This window comes from Elephas maximus, chromosome 8, assembly GCF_024166365.1.
Source record: "Elephas maximus indicus isolate mEleMax1 chromosome 8, mEleMax1 primary haplotype, whole genome shotgun sequence".
NCBI classification, from domain to species: domain Eukaryota; kingdom Metazoa; phylum Chordata; class Mammalia; order Proboscidea; family Elephantidae; genus Elephas; species Elephas maximus.
The window spans coordinates 51,866,680-51,889,595 of NC_064826.1; the positions used below are offsets into that span (position 1 = coordinate 51,866,680).

Below are 22,916 nucleotides of genomic sequence, written 5' to 3' on the forward strand. Positions count from 1 at the left end.
GGATGGGTGAGTGGAAGGCAGAGGAATCTAAAATGGAGGAGGAAGTTAGAAGGGGTTCTTTAATCCACTCACATGCATTTGAAGCCATATCTAAAGACTGTTAAAAACATATCTAGTGTACACATACATAATATTTATATAGTGCATACATGTCCATACCATATGCACATGTAAAAAAAATCATCATAGTAGTGCCTATGAAAATACCTTGTGGTAGGAAGGCGCAGTTGGCAAACCCAAGTAGAGGGTGTGTGTTATTTGTGTAAAAATATGGTAATAATGCTCGAGCTTCTCCATCTTAAAACAAAGATGTATATATGTATGTATGCATAAAAGTCACAGTACCTAGTTCCAAAAACTTGTTAATTTTTAATTTAGATACAATGAGATTTACTAAAACGTCACAGAAACTAAATGTTAACAACTTAATTTTCAAAGTTGCCTTGGCATTCATTAATAAAGGGTGAGTGTACTTACAAAAGTATGTGTCCTTAAAGCAAAACAGTCAAATGCAAACAGGTAAACAGATAAACAGCAGGACTGTTGAAGCAGACTCATCAGTTTTATAAAAGTGAATGTGACATGAATCATTTTTTATGTCGTTAATCATGTCATAAAAAGCAATCTTTGTTTAAAAAGTAGAGCTGCTGTAAAAGGTACCTGGGATGAGAAATTATGTTTCAAGAAAATAATATTTAAATTGGACATTTTTAGGACACAGCCATAGGAAAAAAAGAGCTTCAAACCAAAGTTCTTTATCGATTCAATCAATTGATAAATTTGTGAAAACAGAGGGGAGACTGCACTTGCTTTCTTTATGACATAAAACCTCTTTTATTGCTGAAAAATAAGCAAAAACCAACGAACAAACAAAAAATGATATGCCCAGGAAAAATGCTGCTCTGTTAATTCCAGACTGAGAGCCCTTTGGAAGAAAAAATTTGATGAAAACTGCTTATGTTATTACATATTTATATTATTTTAAAAAACCTACATACTGCTTTTAGAACCAAGATATATCTTAGGCACTAATTCTATTACAGAATTGTAAAACTCATTGCCATATTTGCTTAAGTAATTCTTTCTTTTTGAAGAAAAGTATTCTGCGATGAACAAGATTTCTAATGGTTTGGATGATGTCACAACAAAGGAGAAGATAATTTAAAAAATGTTATAAGTAGGAACTTGCACTTACATACTTCTATCATAAAAATATACTTAAATTATCACTAAGTATAAGATGCTAAAACATCTCTCCCAAATGATCAGAGTAAGAATTATTCAGTAGCATTTTGAGATAAATGAATTGTATTATACCAATACAATACAGTTTTCCATTAAATTTTGTTTATTTTGTTATATTTGAGTTCTTCAAAACATGGCAATGTTATATTATTCAGTATATGTGAATAACCTGAACATGCCTTGCCCTTATTATGGTTTATACTTATGAATTTGCCCTTTAACAGAACTCATGCTTTCAACTTCGGTTAGACATTCCCAGTTTATTTTATTGTCGTATATTGAGAATTATCTATGAGTTTGTGCTCCAGCTGGATGACTACCATTCAAAGTGAAACAAGACACAGGCCCAGTCTGGTAGATTTGTAATCCAGAAAGGGAGCAGATGAGATATTATTCCATGGGTAGAATACAGTGCTAATACCATATACAGCTGTGTACAGTGTGCTATGAAATCTGAAGCCAAGCATCTAAACAAGCCTGGGGTCTGAAACAGCCTCTAGTCTGGGAGTCTGAAACAGCCTCTAGGTGGTCATGACTGTGCTGAATTTTCAACAATAAATAGCAGTTACGAAAGACGGTAAGTAATGTAGATTATATATTAGATTAATGTATCTTTTCATTAATTTTGGTTCTTGGATTTCTTTGTCAGAAATCTTTATAGAATGAAGTTATCACTGCTTGAAAGAATTCTCAGTCTACTAACAGTTCATACCAGTTATCAACATCTTAAAAATTACCATTAAAAATGACCACGTATTAAAAAAAAAAAAACTTTAAAAAAAAGAAAAACATGTCACATGCAATATTCAAAGATGTTGAGTATTAAAAAGATGTACAATTATTATGAAATTATATGCATTAATACATTTTCAATTCTTTGTCAATTTTCAAGTAAAAGCACCTAAGAGTGTTTTGAAGTCTTCCAAAAAATTTTCAACAACACTGTCCCCCATTATCCACAATATTTTTCTGCCATTTGAATATATTAATTAATAATTTTTCTCTCTTTTTTAAAATTCTGTGAATATATATAAACCAATCCATCGGAGCTAGCGACAGGCTCTACCTCTCTAAATCATAAAAATTCAATTCAAAAGCAAATCAAGCTGGAATTTTACCCTGTACAGTATTCTTGTAGATAAATGTAAAATTCCTACTGGAGTTTCTGAAATACAGAGAAACTTATTTACCTCATTACTATTTTTAATACACTTTATTTTTTTAGACCAGTTCTTGGTTTACAGAAAAACTTCACAGAAAGTACAGAGAGTTCACATATACCTCCTCTTTCCCTTGCAGGCTATTTCTCCTACTATTAACATCTTACATTAGAGTGGCATATTTGTTATAATTGAGGAACCAATATTGATACATTATTCTAACTGCTATTTTGTGGATCCCTAACATTTTGTATACCCTGGCGGCCATTGTGGCGAAGAGCTATGGCTGCTAACCAAAAGGTCAGTGATTCGAATCCACCATTGGGTCCTTGGATACCTTATGGGGCAGTTCTACTCTGTCCTGTAGGGTTCCTATGTGTCAGAATCGACTCCACCGCAATGGGTTTGGGTTTTTTTTTTTTTTCCAAACGTTTTAGGAAACTCTGGTTGGGAATCATTATCCCCTCCTAAAGTGCAGATAGTCGGTCAGAAAATTGAAATAAGCAGATGGTAGGACTGCTAAAAAAATTAGTTATAGTACTGACTGAAGCTGATATTCCCCACATTGTCAGCAGGTTCAGCTACATGGGTGAGCTTTCAAAATAGTTACGTCCCTCTACAGTACTTTCCTCCTACAGTAAAGCGAACATTGAGACAAATACACAGGTAGTCTCTGACTAACGACGAGGGCCCATTTCAACGACTCTGTCATAGGTCGATTCTGAAGTGAGTCAAATACCTTTTTTTTGTTTTCAGTTTTCATTATGGTTGCTTTTTTAAAGGTTATTATCAGTATCCTTATACATCTGATCTTTATTTGTCTTTAGGGCTTAGAAACATTGCATATAAACTTACGTATATATTTTAACATTGTATGTAGTACATATGACTAACGATAAGACAGGAAAAAACAAACAAAAAACTGCCGGTTATAACTCGAATGCATTGTGAGTTGGGGACCACCTGTATACAAAATACAAAACACTGATCTTCACAATTTTCACTGCTTATTAAATAGCATATATTTTTATGTTTTTCCTGTAAAAAGATTTGTATTAAATCCTTTTTTGAAAGGAATCCATTTTCAAATAAGGATTCATTTTATTTGCTGTTGTGAATTGCTTTACTTGTAACTCTGAAAATAGCAGTGGGGAGTTTTTTGAGTTATCATTACTAGGATCTTTAATAATTAAATGATATAATGAATTTATCCTAGAAAATCTTAAATTGCTTTTATTTTTCCATTCTCTTCTGGCCTCTTCCTATAACATTTATTATTTAGAATCTATGAATACAAATCAAATAGTACCTGCATTTCTAAGTTATTTTATTAATGTATCAGTCACAAGATACTTGGAATCTCATACAGATACTATATTTAAGTATTCTCTAATTCACCCATCGGTTTATAATCCACAATCCCTATGACCTTATAATCAGCCCTCTAGAGGTTTTAATCAAGAATCTTTCCTTGCCATCCCCAAAACTATTTCCTCAAAGCCACCTTAGATCAAAATTAAATTTAAAATACTGCTTAACATTACACTTACTTTTTTATCTTTGTTGTATTTGGCAAATATCTCCTGGGCTCTTTCTTCTCCACCATCCGTGAACAACATGATGATTTTATTGCAGTTTGCTCTGGAAACATTATACTGTTAAAAAAAACATATAAACAAAACAAAAAAAAACCAGCAAGCACTATTAAGCAATATGAAAAGAGTGTGAACAAGTTGCAAGTAATGAGTGAACTATCTCCTCAGTAAGTGTATTCTAGGAACTGGTTTCTGGAACTATGTTTTAAATTGCAACCTCCCTCCCAGGCTTTACTTTTTTTCTTTGTAGCACTTTCACTCTTCTATGTAGTATTTGGGGCAGCCCTGATGGTGCAGTGGTTAAGAGCTTGGCGGCTAACCAAAAGATAGGCAGTTTGTATCTACCAGTTACTCCTTGGAAACCCTATGGGGCAGTTCTACTCTGTCCTATAGGGTTGCCATGAGTCGGAATTGACTCAATGGCAACAGGTTTGGTTTTTTGGTTTATAGATATATTCTCTTTGTTTTTTTGTTGGCTTCCCCCAATAGAATGTAAGTTTCATGAGGACACTAAGTTTTGTCTTTTTAATTCAGTGTTGTTTCCCTGACCAGAAGACTGCCCTGCATACAACTACTCAATAGTTAATTAATAAATGGTTTAAAAATAAATGATAATTTTGCTAATTACATGTCCCTATAATTTTTTTTATAATTTTACTGAAGAAATGAAAATAATATTCGTAAAATGTGCATACCTTTTCATAGATATTTTTAATCATTTATAAATATTTCTTCATCTCTTCTCTCCTTTCCTCATCTACATTATTCACCTTGCATTCCCAAAACTGCAAACTCCTTGTTTACCCCCAACACACAAAACTCTTTCATATCTTTGCAACTGCTGATATCTATTCCCAGAATATTCTTTCATTTCTCTCAACCTGACACGCACACATTCTAATTCTGAAAGACACAATTCCAATGGTAAATCTTCTCTTAAACTTCTTCCAGGTCGCCAAAACAGTTGGACAGGGAAAACAATAGATGAGCACCAGAGGGCCACTAAAATGAACAATTAATTTAGAAAGCTAGACTACCTTTAAGATCTGATTTTATAAGCTTAACTTTTCTCCTTTTGTGAAATGTATTTGCAAAGGTGCTGAGAATAAGAGATCATATTAATTTATAAGTGCTTAGCTTCTTTAAAAATGTCAACTCTACCTCAGTGCTGACAAATAGAAATGTGAACCATATCTGTAATTTTAAGTTTCCTAATAACACATTAAAGAAAATGGAAACATCTGGAATTAATAATAATATATTTAACCCAGTAATCCAAAATGCTATCATTTTATCACAGAATCAGTATAGAAATTATTGAGGTGGTTTACATTCTTCCGTAGTAAGCCTTCAAAATTTGGTTTGTATTTTAATGTTATACTTACAACACATTTCAGCTCCAACCAGCCACATTTCAAGTGCTCAGGAGTCACATGCGATCGTGGTTAATACAATGGGCAGCACAGCCCTAAACTTTAAATGACTAATGATATTTAAAAAAATCATTAATTCTTCCACAGTGTTCAATCTTATTGAAAGTGTGGTACTCTATCTTATTTTTCAAGGAAAGGATAAACTCCATTTCCTGTTATAAAAATTATCAAACACAACATTCTGTTTTATTGATTAAAAGATTCTGTCTCACCTAATCTCACCTCATTGATGAGGCCATTAGAACAATGGCACTAACAGCTTTTAATCAAGTGTTGTGAAAATGTAAGTGTTGACTTTAAGTTCAATTTGTCACATTCAAGCAAAGTTTTTATCTTTGAAGATAATCCTTCTGAAAATTTGACTATGCTGAAAATTACATATTTTATCATCAAAATACTTTTGCGAAAGATGACTGAAATCTCTTAATTAAAGTTAATTTCCCTGATGATTTGTCTTTTGCATCTGCATGTGTAAAACGGGCGAAATAATATACACCTACTAAAGGACTGTTTTGCAATAAAAGTAAGTAAAGTTTTTACAATAGGACGTGGTTTTATATTTGAAGTATTGGTGATATTACCATTTTTATTGCATGCAAATATCAATATAAGTTAGCACAAGAGGCCTTACTGATCATTTGAACATTAGTGTAAAGAACAAATTAAGCAATGAAAAAAACTTGACTACTTCAATAAAATTACAATTGGCAGAGTTGGCAATTTACCTTAATATGGTATTTCTAAACCTACTTTGTTCCATCCTTGAATTCCTTGGATGTAGTATTACAAAAAAAAAAAAAATGTTGCCATCAATTCAGTTTTGACTTGTAGCGACTGACCCTATAAGACAGATTAGAACTGCCCCGTGGTGTTTTCAATGTGGATTTCAAATGCCGACCTTTTTAGCAACCAAGCTTTTAACCACTGTGCCCGCAAGACTCCAGGATGTAATATAAACCAAGCTAAACCAAACTGGTTGTGGTCGAGTTGATTCTGCCTCATAGTGACTACCAAATATGCACTCAAGAAATTCTTGAAAAAGAAAGCCTCTTGATATATATGATAACAGATAACATTTCATGAAATGTTACCTGAAGAACTAAATCAAATCTTAATCTAAGGTCAACTGTGGGACTTAATGATATACCTAATTCTATTTGATACTTCTATCAGTGATCTAAAAGTAGTATTACATCTTAAAGTAATATGACATTACATAGTATGTAAAAGACAGAATATATTTCAACGTTGAGCAAGGCAAGCCATGACATATGGGAAAATTATTTTAAAATGAAGAACTTCAATACATAAGGGAAGTGTGGAAAGCAGGGCGTATGAGACTTAGGGAATAAATGAAAACACATTTACAAAAATCATTTACAACTGTGGTGAAGGCAGTACAGTGGGCCAATAAGAGCTAAATCTATTTTATCAGCAGCTTTTTTTTTTAGTAGTGATTTTTTTTTAGTAGTGAATCTGGGAGTTAACGTGGCCTCTTCAATGAGGCTGCCTCTGAAATATTACAGTAGGCTTGAGACAACTTATCACTTCACAATTAAAACCTAAACAGGAGAGAATGCAGTGGAGCAAATTAATAATACTAAGAAGAAGAATTAAATGCAAGACCTAGAAAACTCAATTATTGACTCAGGAATAAATTTTTATCAAAAAAAAACTTACACTCCTTTATTACAGGAAGAATATATCTCAATCAGTCAATTCTTTTTTGAATTTCAAAGTGTTGACCTTTCACTTTTTTTGTAAGGTACATAGAACATTTAGTAAATATGCCCACTTTGCCAAAGATAATTTTCCCTGAAAATGGCAGTGCTGAAATTCTTTGCTCTTCTGACTCCTTAGTCAGGTGTCTGATTGTGTCTCCTGAACATCACCACATCAAAATCGACAGTTCTGAAACTGAGTGATTTACCCTCAAGTTCCCTCTATCAAGGTTCTTGGTGCCTCCATCCACCTAGTAGCTGAGCTCAGAGAGCTTGGAGTCATTTTAATCCCCCTCCCACTCTCGATATTCCTTCTGACCCCATAAAATCAATAACCCTTCACTGGACCCACATTACTCTCCTTAATATCTCTTCACCTCTATTCCCATACCAGGATTTCTATAATAGCTTCCTAACTTAGAACACTCTTAAGACCATGTCATTCTCAAGGGATAAAGTTGTAGTTTGCTCCTAAACACTTCATGAATGGATACTCCAGGGCCTTTCCATTTCCAGCACTACGCCGGCATTGCTTATGTCCCAGCTATGCCAAACCACCACAGACCTTTAAATGTGCCATGTTGCCTTATACTTCTATGCCTTTTATTATGCTGTTCTTTTTATCTGAAATTACTTTCCCTTTCTCATCTGCCTACCTAGAATCTATTCCTTCTTCCAAATTCCATTTTCAAGGAAATGCCACACTTTACTGACCTTCTTTGCGTGAGTGGAGCCCTTCCTCTTGCTACTCTAGCAAACCCTATCTGAATGCCCTGAACTGACACTTTCACCTTGCACTATGAATGACAATTTAGTGTATTATGCTGGACCTTCTTGAGAGCAGATAATCAGTCTTCTTGATGACTGAAATCCAGCACTAACACTGTGACAAGAATTTGTGAGACAGACAATAAATATTGGTGGAATGAACAAATGAATGGATCAACCAATCTGACATCTCAAAAACAGTTTAAAATATTAACTTAGGGAGCAACAATGTTAGATTTGCAGAAAAGACAAAATGTGAGGGTTCATCCTTTGATCCAGCAAATATGACTGTAATAATAAGCTTACTCTGTACCAGACATAAGCTACTTATTAGAGTAATAATGACCATTACTCCAGCACCAACCCCCAAAACAACATTCACATGGGGCTTGTTATGTACCAGGCTCTCTGGACAATCCTATCCACAACCCTCTAATGTATTTATTGAAAATTCAATAATTACCTCTTAAATGTTTGTTTACTAGTTTGAAAAAAAGTTGGAAGAAAATCTAAAAGAAAAATAATATCTACATTTTAAAAATCTTTTGAATACTGGATTGAAAAATTAAATAAAAAATTTCCATTGCCTAAACCAAAAGCTAAGAAGTTTCCTGAATATAACCAAATATTTCAAGGGACAGAGTAGCAGGGGTTGGGGGTCTGAGGACCATGGCTTCAGGGGACATCTAGGTCAACTGGCATAACAAAGTATATTAAGAAAACTTTCTGCATCCCACTTTGGTGATTGGCATCTGAGGTGTTAAAAGCAAGAAAGCAGCCATCTAAGATGCATCAATTTGTCTCAAACCACCTGGAGCAAAGCAGAATGAAGAACACCAAAGACACAGGGAAAATATGAGCCCTAGGGACAGAAAGGGCCACCTAAACCAGAGACTCCATCAGCCTGAGACCAGAAGAACTGGATGGTACCCGGCTACCACCAATGACTGCCCTGACAGGGAACACAACAGAGAATCCTGATAGAGCAGGAGCAAAGTCGGATGGAGAACTCAAATTCTAGTAAAAAGACCAGACTTAATGGTCTGACTGAGATTGAAGGGACCCCAGAGGACATGGCCCCCAGACTCTCTGTTAGCTCAGAACTAAAACCATTCCCAAAGCCAACTCTTCAGACAAAGATTAGACTGGACTGTGAGACATAAAATGATACTGGTGAGGAGTGTGCTTCTTAGCTCAAGTAGACACATGAGACTGTGTGGCCAGCTCTTGTCTGGAGGTGAGATGAGAAGGCAGAGAAGAACAAGAGCTGGCTGAACAGGCACAGGAAATACAGGGTAGAGAGGAGGAGTGTGCTGTCACAATGTAGGGAAGGCAACTGGGGTCACATAACTATGTGTGTATATGTTTTTGTATGAAAAACTAACTCAAATTGTAAACTTTCACTTAAAGCACAATAAAAAAAGAAAAACAAACAAAAATTTCCATTGCATGGTCACATTTGCTTTCTAAATATAAAATAGTACTAACCTTAGATAACGTACCATAGATAGTAGTAATTATCAGGATATTGAAATTCAGAGACTACTATTCAATAATAAAAAAGAAAAGGGAGGTATTATTGATACTCACATTAAGCAGCTGTTCAAAAGCAAAACTAAAGCCCTTTTTATAATCTGTGATTCCTTTTGCTGTGATGTTATTCACTGCATCTTTCAGCACTTTCTTATTTCTTACATTTGCTTGAACAAGGTGTTGAAAACAGCTTACATCTTGGGCATTGCTGTTAAACTGCCAAAAAAGAAAAAAGATAATGCACATTAAAATCACACATATAATTTTCATTGAATCTGTGTTTTATGTTTCTCAATACAGTGCACTGCTTTCTCTTTCTAAAGGATAGGTGAGTAGACTGCTAACAAAAAGTGCACTAAGTGTCCAAAGGCAATTTTCATGTAAGCCACCAACTAATACCATAAGCCTGGCCTGTCACTAACATTCCTGAAGCTTGGTTCCCCTGCCTATAAAATTTGGGATTTACGTTGGATGAGGTCCCTCTGAACTCTCAACTTTTATAAGCATTTAAATAAAGAACAAGAAACAAGTATATTCACAACTCAAAAAAGATATGACAATGCCATCCTAGGATGCAGGGAGAAGTTGAGCATTTTCCTTAACTCTCATAAGGAAAGTCTGGGTGGGAAAGTAGCACAATCAATGACAGAAATGGAGCTTTAGTAGTTTTGAAACGTGATGGTACAGTCTTTCTAAATGGGAGCTAAACTGGGAAAACAATCTGGAAAAATCAAGAACAATTGGTGGACTTTTAGAAATATCACTCTGTAGGGTATATAATATAAGACTGCAAGGGAAACATGGAGACGAGGCAATGGATGGACTAGCTGACCACTGCAGATATTCATTGCTGTAAGTGATGAAGACCTGAGCAACAAAGAGGCTATGGCAGGACATATGAGCCCATATTGGAAAATTTAAGAAAAATCACCAAAGTAACTTCACCAGTGTATAAAAAAAAAAAAAAAATTTTTTTTTTATAAAAAGTATTCACATAATTCATTGGATATTTCTAAAAAGATTAAAAAAAAAAAAAAAGCACTGCAATAAGATCAATAAGATCCAGGATACTGAGATGAGTGGAATCATTGCCTCATATGTTAACTCTGTAATTTGTGTAAATCACTTGAGCTCTCTGGGCTACACTGCTTCTGTAAAATTGGAATAATTAAAATAATATACTTGGTGGAAAGCAGGGGATTAGTCAGATAAACTGTTGAAGATATTTTCAGATCAAAGACATAAATAATTTTAATGAGTGGGTCACGAGAGAAAAAATACAAATTTTATAGATGATTATGTACCTTGTAAATATTTTACATCATTCTTTTTTCTCAGAAGATCACTAAAGCCTAATTACAAAGTGCACTGGACAATTTACAAATCCATTAGTCAAATATATTACTATAAATTATGATTGGTTCTATAAAAGAGCCTAATAATATTCAATAGGAGAAAACATGCAGAGGGGTGTTCTAATTAATACTGTAATCAGAGGGAGGAAAACTCTTCTTGAGAAATGCTATTTCCTCTGATTCCAGAGAAATGTTCCAGTGAAGAACATGGAGGAAGAACATTCTAGGAAAACAGAACAATGTGTACAAAAGCCTTGATATGGGACAGGAAGGGGGAAGCCTTTTAGAGAAACAAAGAGAAGGATGGTTTAGCCCTGTTGCACGTGAGGACAAGTGGCATAAAATGAGTTTTGGGAGGAAGGCAGGGGGTCTAACGGAAATGCTGAGGCTTTGTGCTTCTAAACTCTATCAAATGGGCAGTCCCTGAAAAATTTTAAGCCACATGCAAAATAATTTATTCTTGAATTTTAAAAAGTCACCTTGGCTGCTGTGTGGAAAATGGATCTGAGAAAAAATTTAAAGGAGGAAGAATAGTAAGAATAATAAGAGAGGAGGGTAAAGATGCAGGAGATAGGGAATACAAGGTAAAAACCAAAGTTCTTGGAAAGGCATGTACAGGAGAATGCATATCCACTTAATTATTTTTAGGAAAAAAGAGTGGAAGATAGGTAAGGAGGCAGGAGGTATGTAGATTTTTGTCTCCTCCAGTGGAAACAAGGCAATATAATCAGAAGATGGAAGAAGACGGAAGATTTGGTCAGAGTAGAGAATAGACAGGAAGTGTCCCACACAGATAAATAATTTTAGTCTTTTTGTTTTTGTTTTGAAACACTACTTTCAAGTACATTATATATATGGTAGACAAAACAGTTTCATTATTTTCTATAAATTCAAATGTTAAAAACATAGTATCTTCAGATGCAAATAAGGCCTCCTTCAACATTGACAATATGACTTAATCTTATTCCACACGTTGCATTTTAAAGACAAAAGAATATGAGAATCCCTCTTATTAGTAAGAAAATAGTTTGCCAACATATTAATAGTAAAATATATGACCTCAGAGAATCATTAGAAGTGGTTATAGGAAATGTTATTAACTGATTTAGTTAAACCATGAATCGTCATAAAGTTTTAAGTTATGCAGAAAGTGAATAATGAATAATGCATTGCCCTGAGTCTTTCAGTTGGCCTCCACCTGCTTTTAACAGGGAAAAGTGAAGCATCTCAATAAGCCCCTTTAATACAAACTGATTAAATGTAAATTCAATTCATTAAATACAAATTCAGTGGTGTATAACGGAAATTTTAGTTACACTCATAATAAAACTCATAAATAATGCAGAGAAAAGGAATAACTTACCAAGTATAAGTCCCTTTTGCAAATCTAAATCTCATAGGAAATTGATGAGAATTTTTTTAAATTCTAAATTAGATAAGATTATATCTCACAGACATCTTAGTGGCATCTACTTTTAGAACAGAAAAAAAAAAAATGAACAGGTTTATTTCCACTAGTGCAATTGTAGTCTTTGGTAACATCTGTCCAGATTTTAATTTATAAACCACATATTAAAAACTTTGGGGCAAAAGTTTTAATAATATAGCATTACAAAGCTTTGCAATTGTGTACAGTGACTCAAAAGACAAATTCAAGGAGTCTTGTTTTTGTCATCTATTAGGAAAATATTTCTTTAAAAAATACATATTTAACTCATCTGGCAGAGTCAGAAATCCAAACTAATACCAAACTGACTCCTCTCCTCATCCAAGCATATCCCCCCCGGTAGGTCCCTGATTACAACTGCTCAGAAGAACCTTGGCTAGCGTGCCAAGGGTGAGTGTGGGTTGAGAATCTGGAGTAGAAATCACAGAGGATTTGGTCACTTTACTCCAGCATATCACCATTCTTTCATTTTCTCCTCCCATATACTTCAGTCCTTCTGGCCCAAACACTTTCCTCCTTCCACACTTGCTGTTCTCTCTGTCTACAACACTTTTATACACTACACATACTGTCCTTCTGCCCACACTTTTCCCCTTTTGCACATGCTGTTGGTTTTAACTACAACACTTTCCCTCTCTTCTTTACTAGGTTGTCCCATTTACTTGATGTAAGTCCCTCCTAAAAGCCTTCATGACTTTCTCTAACAGGTCAAATAACTCCTATAATGGTATGCTTGGCTCTCCTAAGCCTGTGTCTATGTGTGTGTGTGTGCGTGTGTATCACAACAGAGCTATAATTTTACATTTCTTTAAATGATATTTTGATAAATGCACTTTTCCATAAGATTGTAAGCCCTACGTGGTCAAAAAAAAATGCCCATTTCATGATTACATTGTCAGTACTTGGCATATAATACATATATGTTTACTGAATAAATGCATGCTTTTTTAATTTAACATTGGGACATGGAGTTTAAGAAAATTAGAAGCCAGTGAAAAATGTTGACCAATAATCAAGCTTTAGACTTGTAAGAAGAACTGGATTTGTGTCTTAGCTTTGTAATATGTGGTTTAACTTGCATATTCATAAATCTAATATTTGGTTCATATGGATACTAATAAAATAGTCAAATGAAAACATACATAGAACACCCAGCATAGAGTCTATCATATAGTAAATGTTAAACTACAGTGATTATTTTATTATTATAATGGTTAAAAAAATAGTATCCTCAACACTGAAATCAGAAAGGATTCTTAATTTATGAGATTCAAATAAACAAATGTCAGCTTTCACGAACTTCACCGTTTATTTCTGTTATATATAAGGTTGCCGTGACTCAAAGCCAACTTGAAAGCAACTAAGAATAACAACGGCAAATGAAGTCACTGATGGAGCTGCACACGCGCCCTTCAGACGTTAGTGCGGTGTTTGAAACCGTCTCTGAGGTAACCATGATCAGTGAATTTCAGTTCTTCCAAAAGACCTTCCTATTAAACTTCATCGTCAAGAAACATCAATCAAATCAAAAGATACTGCAGGGCCAAAACAAGTTGTCAGTTTCTCAAAGGAAGTAATTTAAACTCTTAGCTTTAAAAAGGCAGTATCTATTTTTGTTCTGATGTCCTCTGATTTATAAGATTGCTTTACAAAATATTTCTGATAGAGTCGATTCTGCTGCTCATTGCATTTTCCCAGGATACAAATGATGAGGTGCTAGCATTACTCTGATACACAATAAAAGTCAAAGAAGTGTCAAGCTCCCAAAGAGAGTCGCTGTCTAAGGATGGCAACTGCGATGCAGCTTCACAGAGCACTCAGTCTCTCTTTGAGAAGGCGAGTAGGCGCCATCATTTTCCATTAGAAACATGAAGCACTGGGATAAAAGAAACCTTGATAGTGATATTCTTCCACGTGGAACTACAAATAAAGAGAAGTGCCCATTTAATCTTTGTCTGCCCACTAATCCTGCCTTTAATTTCCACCCTGCCACAAACCTTGTTCTCCTTATCTATGTCTTCTAAGCTGTTATAACAGCAGACTGGATTTAGCACACTTGTACGTGGTTCAGCCATAAAACATTTTTAATGGGCAAAATGCACATAATTTATAATCCCTTGATTTTTGAAAAATTGCCCAATATATAAATTATTTCTTAGGATATGCCTTAATTTTCCATTTTCTCTCTTGTTTTGCATGTAAAAGAAAGGTCACGCAAATCTTGGGCCCAAGATGTGTAGATGATCAGCAAGAGTAAGGACTTCTATTCAGACCTGTCCACTTTAAAAAAAAAATTTTGGCACATGAATATTATTTAAATTACAAAACATGAAAGAAATACATTATATAACTTCACCATAATAAACAACTTGTATAACACAGAACATTCTTAAGTTAATAATTTGAATTAAATAAGACTTTTAAATAATAAACATTTCAATATTAAAAAGAAAGTTACCATCGAGTCAATTCTGACTCCTGCTGACCCCATCTACGTCAGAGTAGAACTGGACTCCATAAGGTGTTCAGTGGCTAATTTCTTAGAAGTAGATCACTAAGACTTTCTTCCAAGGTCCCTCTGGGTAGACTCCAGCATCCAACTTTTTTGTTTGCAACCCAGTAAGTTAATCATTTGATATTAGGCAGTACAATTACAAATTTAAAGCGTCAGAAGCTGTCCCACACTTTGGCCACGAGATGGCAACGCAAGAAAATAAAAGAAACATGAACAAGGGCTGCAATCTTCAATATCTTGGTTATGCTTGGATTTTTATGCACGTACTTTCCGTTAAAAAACTTTTTTTGCTTACTTTCACTTTATTTTTCATAGTAAGCTTGGAAACTAGAAAACATTATAAAGAAACAAACAAAATTGTTAACTGTCCTAAAACCCAGAGAAAATAGCTGATAGCAGTTATCAATACATGTATGGACATATTCCCAGTTAAGAATAATTTTAAGGTTTTTGATCTATTGGCAAATTGTTTTCCAGAAATTTTGTGCCAATTTAAAGTATATATGTGCTACTCTCACTGCACCCTCATAAACTCTGTACATTTTTATTTGCTAAATTGTAAGTAAAAAGGGTATTTCACTATTTTATTTATCTACATTTCCTTGAATGTTAGTAAGGTAAACTTTTACATATATATTAATTTTTTTTTTAATTCTGTGAATTGTCAGTATCCTTCATTGAATAATTGGGTTAGGTAGCATTTTTGTGGAAGACCAAACTTTAATAAAATGATCAAATGATCACATACTCTGTGATCCATTCCACTTTACCAACACAGATTGGAAGCTGAGGAATACATCCAATACTTTCAGAAGTCCTGAAGCTGATTACCTGGGTAAAAGTTTTCTAGTTGAGTAAGCAGCAGTTATACTGAGGTGATGGCTCAGTTTGTTTAATTTTTTACCATTGGGATAACAGTATGCCAGCCGATTTTTATGCCTCTGGACCTCAGAAAAAAAAAAAGGTGAGGCATTATACCCAGCATTTAGCAAAAAGCTGGGTCCCCTTTGAAATGTGTGAAGCTCAGCAGACCAGAGTTGAAGCCTTATTGTTGTGTAGGTTTAACATTCTATTAGGTGATGCTTCCTGGATGTGTTTGTTAGTTGTGTAAACTTTGGCTTTTTTCCCTTTTCTTTCTGTGAGCTAAGGCTTGCAAGCATAATTATGGCTTTCCTGAGTGATAGCTGGGTAACCCTGATGGTTTTGTTTTGTTTTTTTCTGGAAAAATCAGAGGTTTCCTATATAACATAATGGAAAGGTGCCAGCAATAAATTATCCACCTAGTTCTCAGTGGCATACTGTCATGCCACATATCAGTGGCGCCAAAGTGTTACTTGCCTCATTAGCAGATTGTATTGCCAGATCATGTTTTTCAAAATCCATATTGATTGTTGTTAGGTGCCTTTGAGTTGTTTCTGACTCACAGCGACCCCACGTACAGCAGAACAAAACACCGCCCAGTCTTGCATCACCCTCAAAATAGTTGTTATGTTTGAGTCCATTGTTGTAGCCACTGTGTCAGCCCATTTCTTTGTGGGTCTTCCTCTTGTTCACTGATCATCTACTTTACCAATCATGATGTCCTTCTCCAGGGACTAGTCCCTCCTGATAACATGTCCAAAGAATGTGAGACAAGTCTTGCCATCCTTGCTTCTAAGGAACATTCTGACTGTACTTCTTTGAACACAGATTTGTTTGTTCTTCTGGTAGTCCACAGTATGTTCAATATTCTTTGCCAACACCATAATTCAAGGCATCAAGTCTTCTTTGGTCTTCCCTACTCATGACCAGATTTCGCATACATATGAGGAGACTGAAAATACCATGGCTTGGGTCAGCCGTACCTTAGACTCAGAGTGACACCTTTCCTTTTTAACACTTTAAAGAGGTCTTTGGCACCAGATTTGCCCAATGCAATATGTTATTTCTTGACTGCTGCTTCCTTGGGCATTGATTGTGAATCCAAGTAAAATAAAATCCTTAACAGCTTCAATATTTTCTGTTTATCATGATGTTGCTTATCAGTCCAGTTGTGAGGATTTTTTTTTTTTTTTCATTATGATGAGGTATAATCCATACTGAAAGCTGTAGTCTTTGATCTTCATCAGTAAGTGCTTCAGGTCCTCTTCCCTCTTAGCAAGCAACGTTGTATCATCTGCATATTGCAGGTTGTTAATGTGTCTTCCTCCAATTCTAATGCCACATTCTTCTTAATACAGTCCAGCTTCTCTGGTTATTTGTTCAGCATACAAATTGAATAAATATGGTAACAGGCTACAACCCTGACATGCATCTTTCCTGTTTTTAATCCACACAGTATCCCCTTGTTTTGTTTGAACAACTGCCTCTTGGTCTATGCACAGGTTCCTCACGAGCACAATGAAGCGTTCTGGAATTCCCATTCTTCACAATATTACTTATAATTTGTTATGATCCACACAGTTGAATACTTCTGCATAGTCAATAAAGCACAGGTACACGTCTTTCTGTCACTCTCTGCCTTCAGCCAGGATCCATCTGACGTCAACAATGATATCTCTCATGCCATTTCCCCTTCTGAATCTGTCTTGAATTTCTGGCAGTTCCCTGTGGATGTACTGCTACAAGAACTTTTGAATTATCTTCAGCAAAATTTTACTTGTGTATCATATTAATGATATTGTTTGATAATTTCTGCATTCTGTTGGATCACCTTTCTTTGGAATGGTCACAAATATGGAGTTCCTCCTGTCTGTTGGCCAGGTAGTTATCTTCCAAATACCACCACTTGTCTGTCAGTTTGTCGTACTGTGGTAGGTTGAGTGTTGCCGATCCTGGAAGCTATGCCACCAGTATTGCAGGGTCAGCCATAGTGGACAGGTTTCAGCTGAGCTTCCAGACTAAGACAGGCTAGGAAGAAGGACCTGGCAGTCTACTATTAAAAAACCAACCAGTGAAAACCTTATGAATAGCAGCAGAACATTGTCTGATACAGTGCTGGAAGACGAGCCCCTCAGGTTGGAAGGCACTCAAAATACGACTGGGGAAGAGCTGCCTCCTCACAGTAGAGTCGAACTTAATGACCTTGGTTGAGTCAAGCTTTCAGGACCTTCATTTGCTAAGGTAGCAAGGCTCAAATGGAGAAGGAACAATTGCAAACATCTATTAATATTGGAACGTGTAATGTACAAAGTATGAATCTAGCAAAATTGGAAGTCATCAAAAATGAAACGGAATGCATAAACATTTATATCCCAGGCATCAGTGAACTGAAATGGGCTGGTATTGGCCATTATGAATTGGACAATCCTATGATCGACTATACTGGGAATGACAAATTGAAGAATGGCATCATATTAATTGTCAAAGGGAACATTGCAAGATCTACACTGAAGTACAACATTGCCAGTGACAGGACAATATTCATACACTTACATGGAAGAGCAGATAATATGACTATTATTCAAAATTTATGCATCAACCACTAAAGTCAAAGATGAAGAAACTGAAAATTTTTTATCAACTTCTGTGGTATGAAGTTAATCAAAATGCAATCAAGATGCATTGATAATTAATGGTGATTGGAATGGGAAAGATAAAAACAAAGAAGAACGATCAGTAGTTGGAAAATACGGCCTCGGTGATAGAACTGATGCTGGAGATCACACGACAGAATTTTGCAAGACCAACAACTTCTTCATTGCAAATACGTTTTTTCAACAACATAAATAGTGACTATACTCATATGCCAGATGGAATACACAGGAATAAAATATTCTACATCTCTGGAAACAGACAATGGAGAAGCTCAGTATCATGAGTTCAGAGGAGGCCAGGAGCTGACTGTGGAACAGTCATATGAAAATTCAAGTTGAAACTGAAGAAAATAAGAGCAAGTCCACGAGATCCAAAGTTCAAATCTTAATATATCCCACCTGAATTTAGAGGCCATCTCAAGAACAGATTTAACTCACTGAACACTAATAATCAAAGAATAGATGAGTTGTGGGATGCTATCAAGGAGATCATACATGAAGAAAGCAAAAGGTCATCAGAAAAAGAGGAAAGAAAGAAAAGACTGAACTGAATTTCAGAAGAGACTCTGAAACTTGCTCTTGAACATAGAGCAGCTAAAGCGAGAGGAAGAAATGATGAAGTAAAACAGGTGAAGGAAAGATTTCAAAGGATGGCTCGAGAAGACAAAATATTGTAATGAATTAAACAATGACAAGGAGTTAGAAAACCAAAAGGTAAAAACATGCTTGGCATTTCTCAAGCTGAAAGAACTGAAGAAAAAATTCAAGCCTTGTGTTGCAATACTGAAGGATTCTAAGGGGGAAATATTGAATGATGCAAGAAGCATCAAAAGAAGACAAGCAAAATACCGAGTCACTGTACCAAAAAACAATTGGTCGACTTTCAACATTTTCTGGAGGTAGCATATGATCAGGAACCTATGGTACTGAAGGAAGAAGTCCAAACTGCACTGAGGAGAATGGCAAAAAATAAGGCTCCAGGAATTGAGGAATACCCAATGAGATGTTTCAATAAACAGATGCAGCACCAGAGGTGCTCACTTGTCTATGTCAAAAAGTTTGGAAGACAGCAACTTTGCCAATTGACTGGAAGAGATCCATATTTGTGCCCAGTTCAAAGAAAGGTGATCCAACAGAATTTGGAAATTATCAAACGATATCATTAATACCACACAAATCTACATTACCAACCAAAAATTTAAACACACTCAATTAATAAGCAAGCATACCTTCCAATACTGAAAACACATGCCATCAAAAAAAAAAAAAAAAAATTAAGGAGAAAAAAATATAGTAACAAAAGGGTTAAAGAATACAAAGAGAATGATATACATACATAATGCTTTTTTCCCCCAAGAAGAGATACTCCATTAGTAAAGATATAAGTGAGGATAGCCCAAAACCAAATCCATTGCTGTTGAATTCATTTCAACTCATAGCTACCCTATAGGATAGAGTAGAACTGCCCCATAGGGTTTCCAATGCTGTAAATTTTTATGGAAACAGAATGCCACATCTTTCTCCCTTGGAGCAGCAGGTGGGTCCAAACTGCTGACCTTCTGGTTAGTAGCCGAGTGCTTAACCACTGTGCCTATCAGAACTCCTGAGGATAACTGTAATTATACAAAAACACAAAGATATTTATCACTGATTAAAATCTGTCATAAAATCACGCTGTGTATGTAGTACTTTTTTTTTTAGCACTGCTAGGAATGACAAAGGGAGCCCTGGTGGCACAGTAGTTAAAGCCTTCAGCTGCTAATCAAAAAGTTGGGGGTTTGAACCCACCAGCTGCTTCCTGAGAGAAAGATGTGGCAGTCTGCTTCTATAAAGATTACGGCCTTGGAAATCCTTTGGGGCAGTTCTAGTCTGTCCTATAGGGTCACTATGAGTCGGAATCAACTCCAAGCAGGGTTTGGTTTTATGAATGACAAAAATTAGTAAACTCAAGAAGGACTGCATGCCTCTCTTCAAAGGCATTCATTCCTATTCATTCAACTAATATTTAATGATTATTAACTATGATCCAGGAAATTTTCTATATTCAAGACATTTGAGCAAAACAGATCGTGTCTCTGCCCTCAAAGGAGTACGCATTGTTGGGAGTTGAGGAATACTGGGATACACACATGAAACAGGATAAATACATATATAAAATATGAGGTGCAGAAAAGTGCTACAAAGAAAAGTAAAGTGAGGAAAAGTAATAGACAATAACTGAAACTGGAATGCTTTTGGAGATGTGGTAGTCAAGGATGGCCTCTATGATAAAGTAGCATTTGGACAAAAACTGAAACAAACCGAGGGGATAAGCACGCAACTACTATCTAGACTCGGGAACATCAAGACTCATGGCAAATAGGGGTGATTTCTAATCTGGTCACATATAAGACATGTACCTAACAGAAAGGACAGATCTAATTTTTAAGCAAGCTCATTAATCTCACCAATGAGTTCTATTAAACATGAAATGAACAAAAGATCCATAAAAACAGTAGATGAAAGTTGCCAATTAGGGTTGAAGTAATTATATTCACTCTAATGCATTTCCACTGAGATTAAACATATACATTTGAAAAACCTAGGCCATGACTATGACACAAATTAATGAGAAAAAAATGAATAAAGAAATAGCTATCAATTGAGCACGGGGTTAAGCAAGAAAGAGTTCACGAAGGAATAAAAAATATTGTATTTTGAAATACAGCATAAACTCCTAAACGAAACATGAGAAGAGTGCATAAACTGTGGGAAAAAGCAAGTGTCAATATTTGTATCTGAAATTTATAAGAACTTAACATGCCTTTTGTCACTTTATGACAAAGCCCTCTACAATGGAACACATAATAATAAAATTGTCAATAAAAAAAAAATTCATGTCTTAACACATGTTTTTCAAGCTGTAGTGTATGCATCAGAATTCTTTTTTACTCCATTAGGAATTTGCTGAAATGGGATTTTGCTACCCAACAATTAAGATTAAAGTATATACTTTCTATTAATAATTACCTTAATATAGTATGAGTTTATAATTTAATTTCATTTGAATTTTATACCTGCTAAATAACTAGGGAAGCCCTGCCTGATGGCACAGTTGGTTAAGCATTTGGGTGCTAACCAAAAGGTCTGCAGTTTGAATTCACCAGCCGCTCATTAGAAATCCTATGGGGGCAAAACAAACAAACGAACCCTTTGCAGTTGAATGGATTCTCACTCATAGAGATTATAAGGACAGAGTAGAACTGCCCCATAGGGTAGGCCTCTTTAAAGAGTTGAAAAACAAAGATGTCACCTTGAAGACTAAGGTGCCCCTGACCCAAGCCATGGTGTTTTCAATCGCCTCATATGCATGCGAAAGCTGGACAATGAATAAGGAAGACCAAAAAATTGATGCCTTCAAATCGTGGTGCTGGCAAAAAACAATGACCATACCATGGACTGCCAAAAAGAAAATCTGTCTTGGAAGAAGTACAACCAGAATGCTTCTTGGAAGGAAGGATGGCAAGACAACGTCTCACATACTTTGGACATGTTATCAGGAGGAATCAGTTCTTGGAGAAGAACATCATGCTTGGCAAAGTAGAGGGCCAGAGAAAAAGAAGAGCCTCAACTAGATGGATTCACACGGTGGCTGTAACAGTGGGCTCAAGCATAATGATTGTGAGGTTGGTGTAGGACTGGGCAGTGTTTTGTTCTGTTGTACACAGGGCCGCTATGAGTTGAAACTGACTCAAGGGCACCTAACAATAACAGGGTTTCCAGGGAATGGTTTGTGATTTGAAATACTGACCTTTTGGTTAGCAGCCGATCTCTCAACCATTGTGCCACAAAGGCAGTTCTATTCTAAATAATTAGAAGCAAATATGACAGTTCAATTTAATTTAAATAACTATGAGAAAATCTGCTAAATCTTTAGCTCAGGTCAGCCCAAATGACATCACTATCTACACTCAACATTAAATGAGTAAATGTGTTTTTAAAAGTTTTACCCAATAAGTACTGACACCCATCTGTGTTTACCTGGGCATGACTTTTTTCTGATTCCTTCAAGTCTAAGCAAATAAGTCAACAAATTTTACTTTTCTAAAAACAATAGCACAGTCACAGAATAAAAGTATTCTCTCTTCATCACCTTGAATATTACTTTGCTATTTCTAAAACTGCATGTGCAACTAATTTCTAAGTACCAAAAACTATCTGTACTGTACCAAATAATTAATGGAAAAAGTATTTATCATACTTGTCAACACCTTTTAATACACTTTACTTATATTTGTAAAACAATTTACTCTCCACCAATCTCTTTTTGTAAAACTAAATAACCTTGATTACTTTGGCTTGTTATTATAATCTTGTATTTGTCCATTACTTCAAGTCTTTTCATCATAGTCTATAATTTCTTTACATGTCTTTTAAATCCAAATAATTTTTAAAAAGCACCCATCTGCACCTTAAAAAGAAAAACCAGCAGAATAACAGGGAGAGAACTTCGGCTCTTTTAGAGGCCATTACTCCACTATTTTCTTCCTGTTCTTTTTGTTTTTTACTAATAACCTCCAAAAAGCAAATGGGTACAGAATAAAAATATTCAGAAACATCCATAGTATTAGTAATTCTACAAATTATTAA

The 22,916-nt window shown here is 35.2% G+C and overlaps 1 protein-coding gene across 3 annotated transcripts in view; it reads right to left on the bottom strand.

The window, feature by feature from the left end:
* Positions 1–22,916, bottom strand: part of CACNA2D1 (calcium voltage-gated channel auxiliary subunit alpha2delta 1) — a 542,050-nt gene that overhangs the window by 89,535 nt on the left and 429,599 nt on the right. For all 3 annotated transcript variants that reach the window (XM_049894495.1, XM_049894496.1, XM_049894497.1), the window contains 2 exons: positions 9,513–9,671; positions 3,956–4,060 (listed from right to left, as the gene is read on the bottom strand). In XM_049894495.1, coding sequence (XP_049750452.1) covers positions 3,956–4,060; positions 9,513–9,671 — 264 coding nt within the window. The remainder of the gene's footprint in view (positions 1–3,955; positions 4,061–9,512; positions 9,672–22,916) is intronic.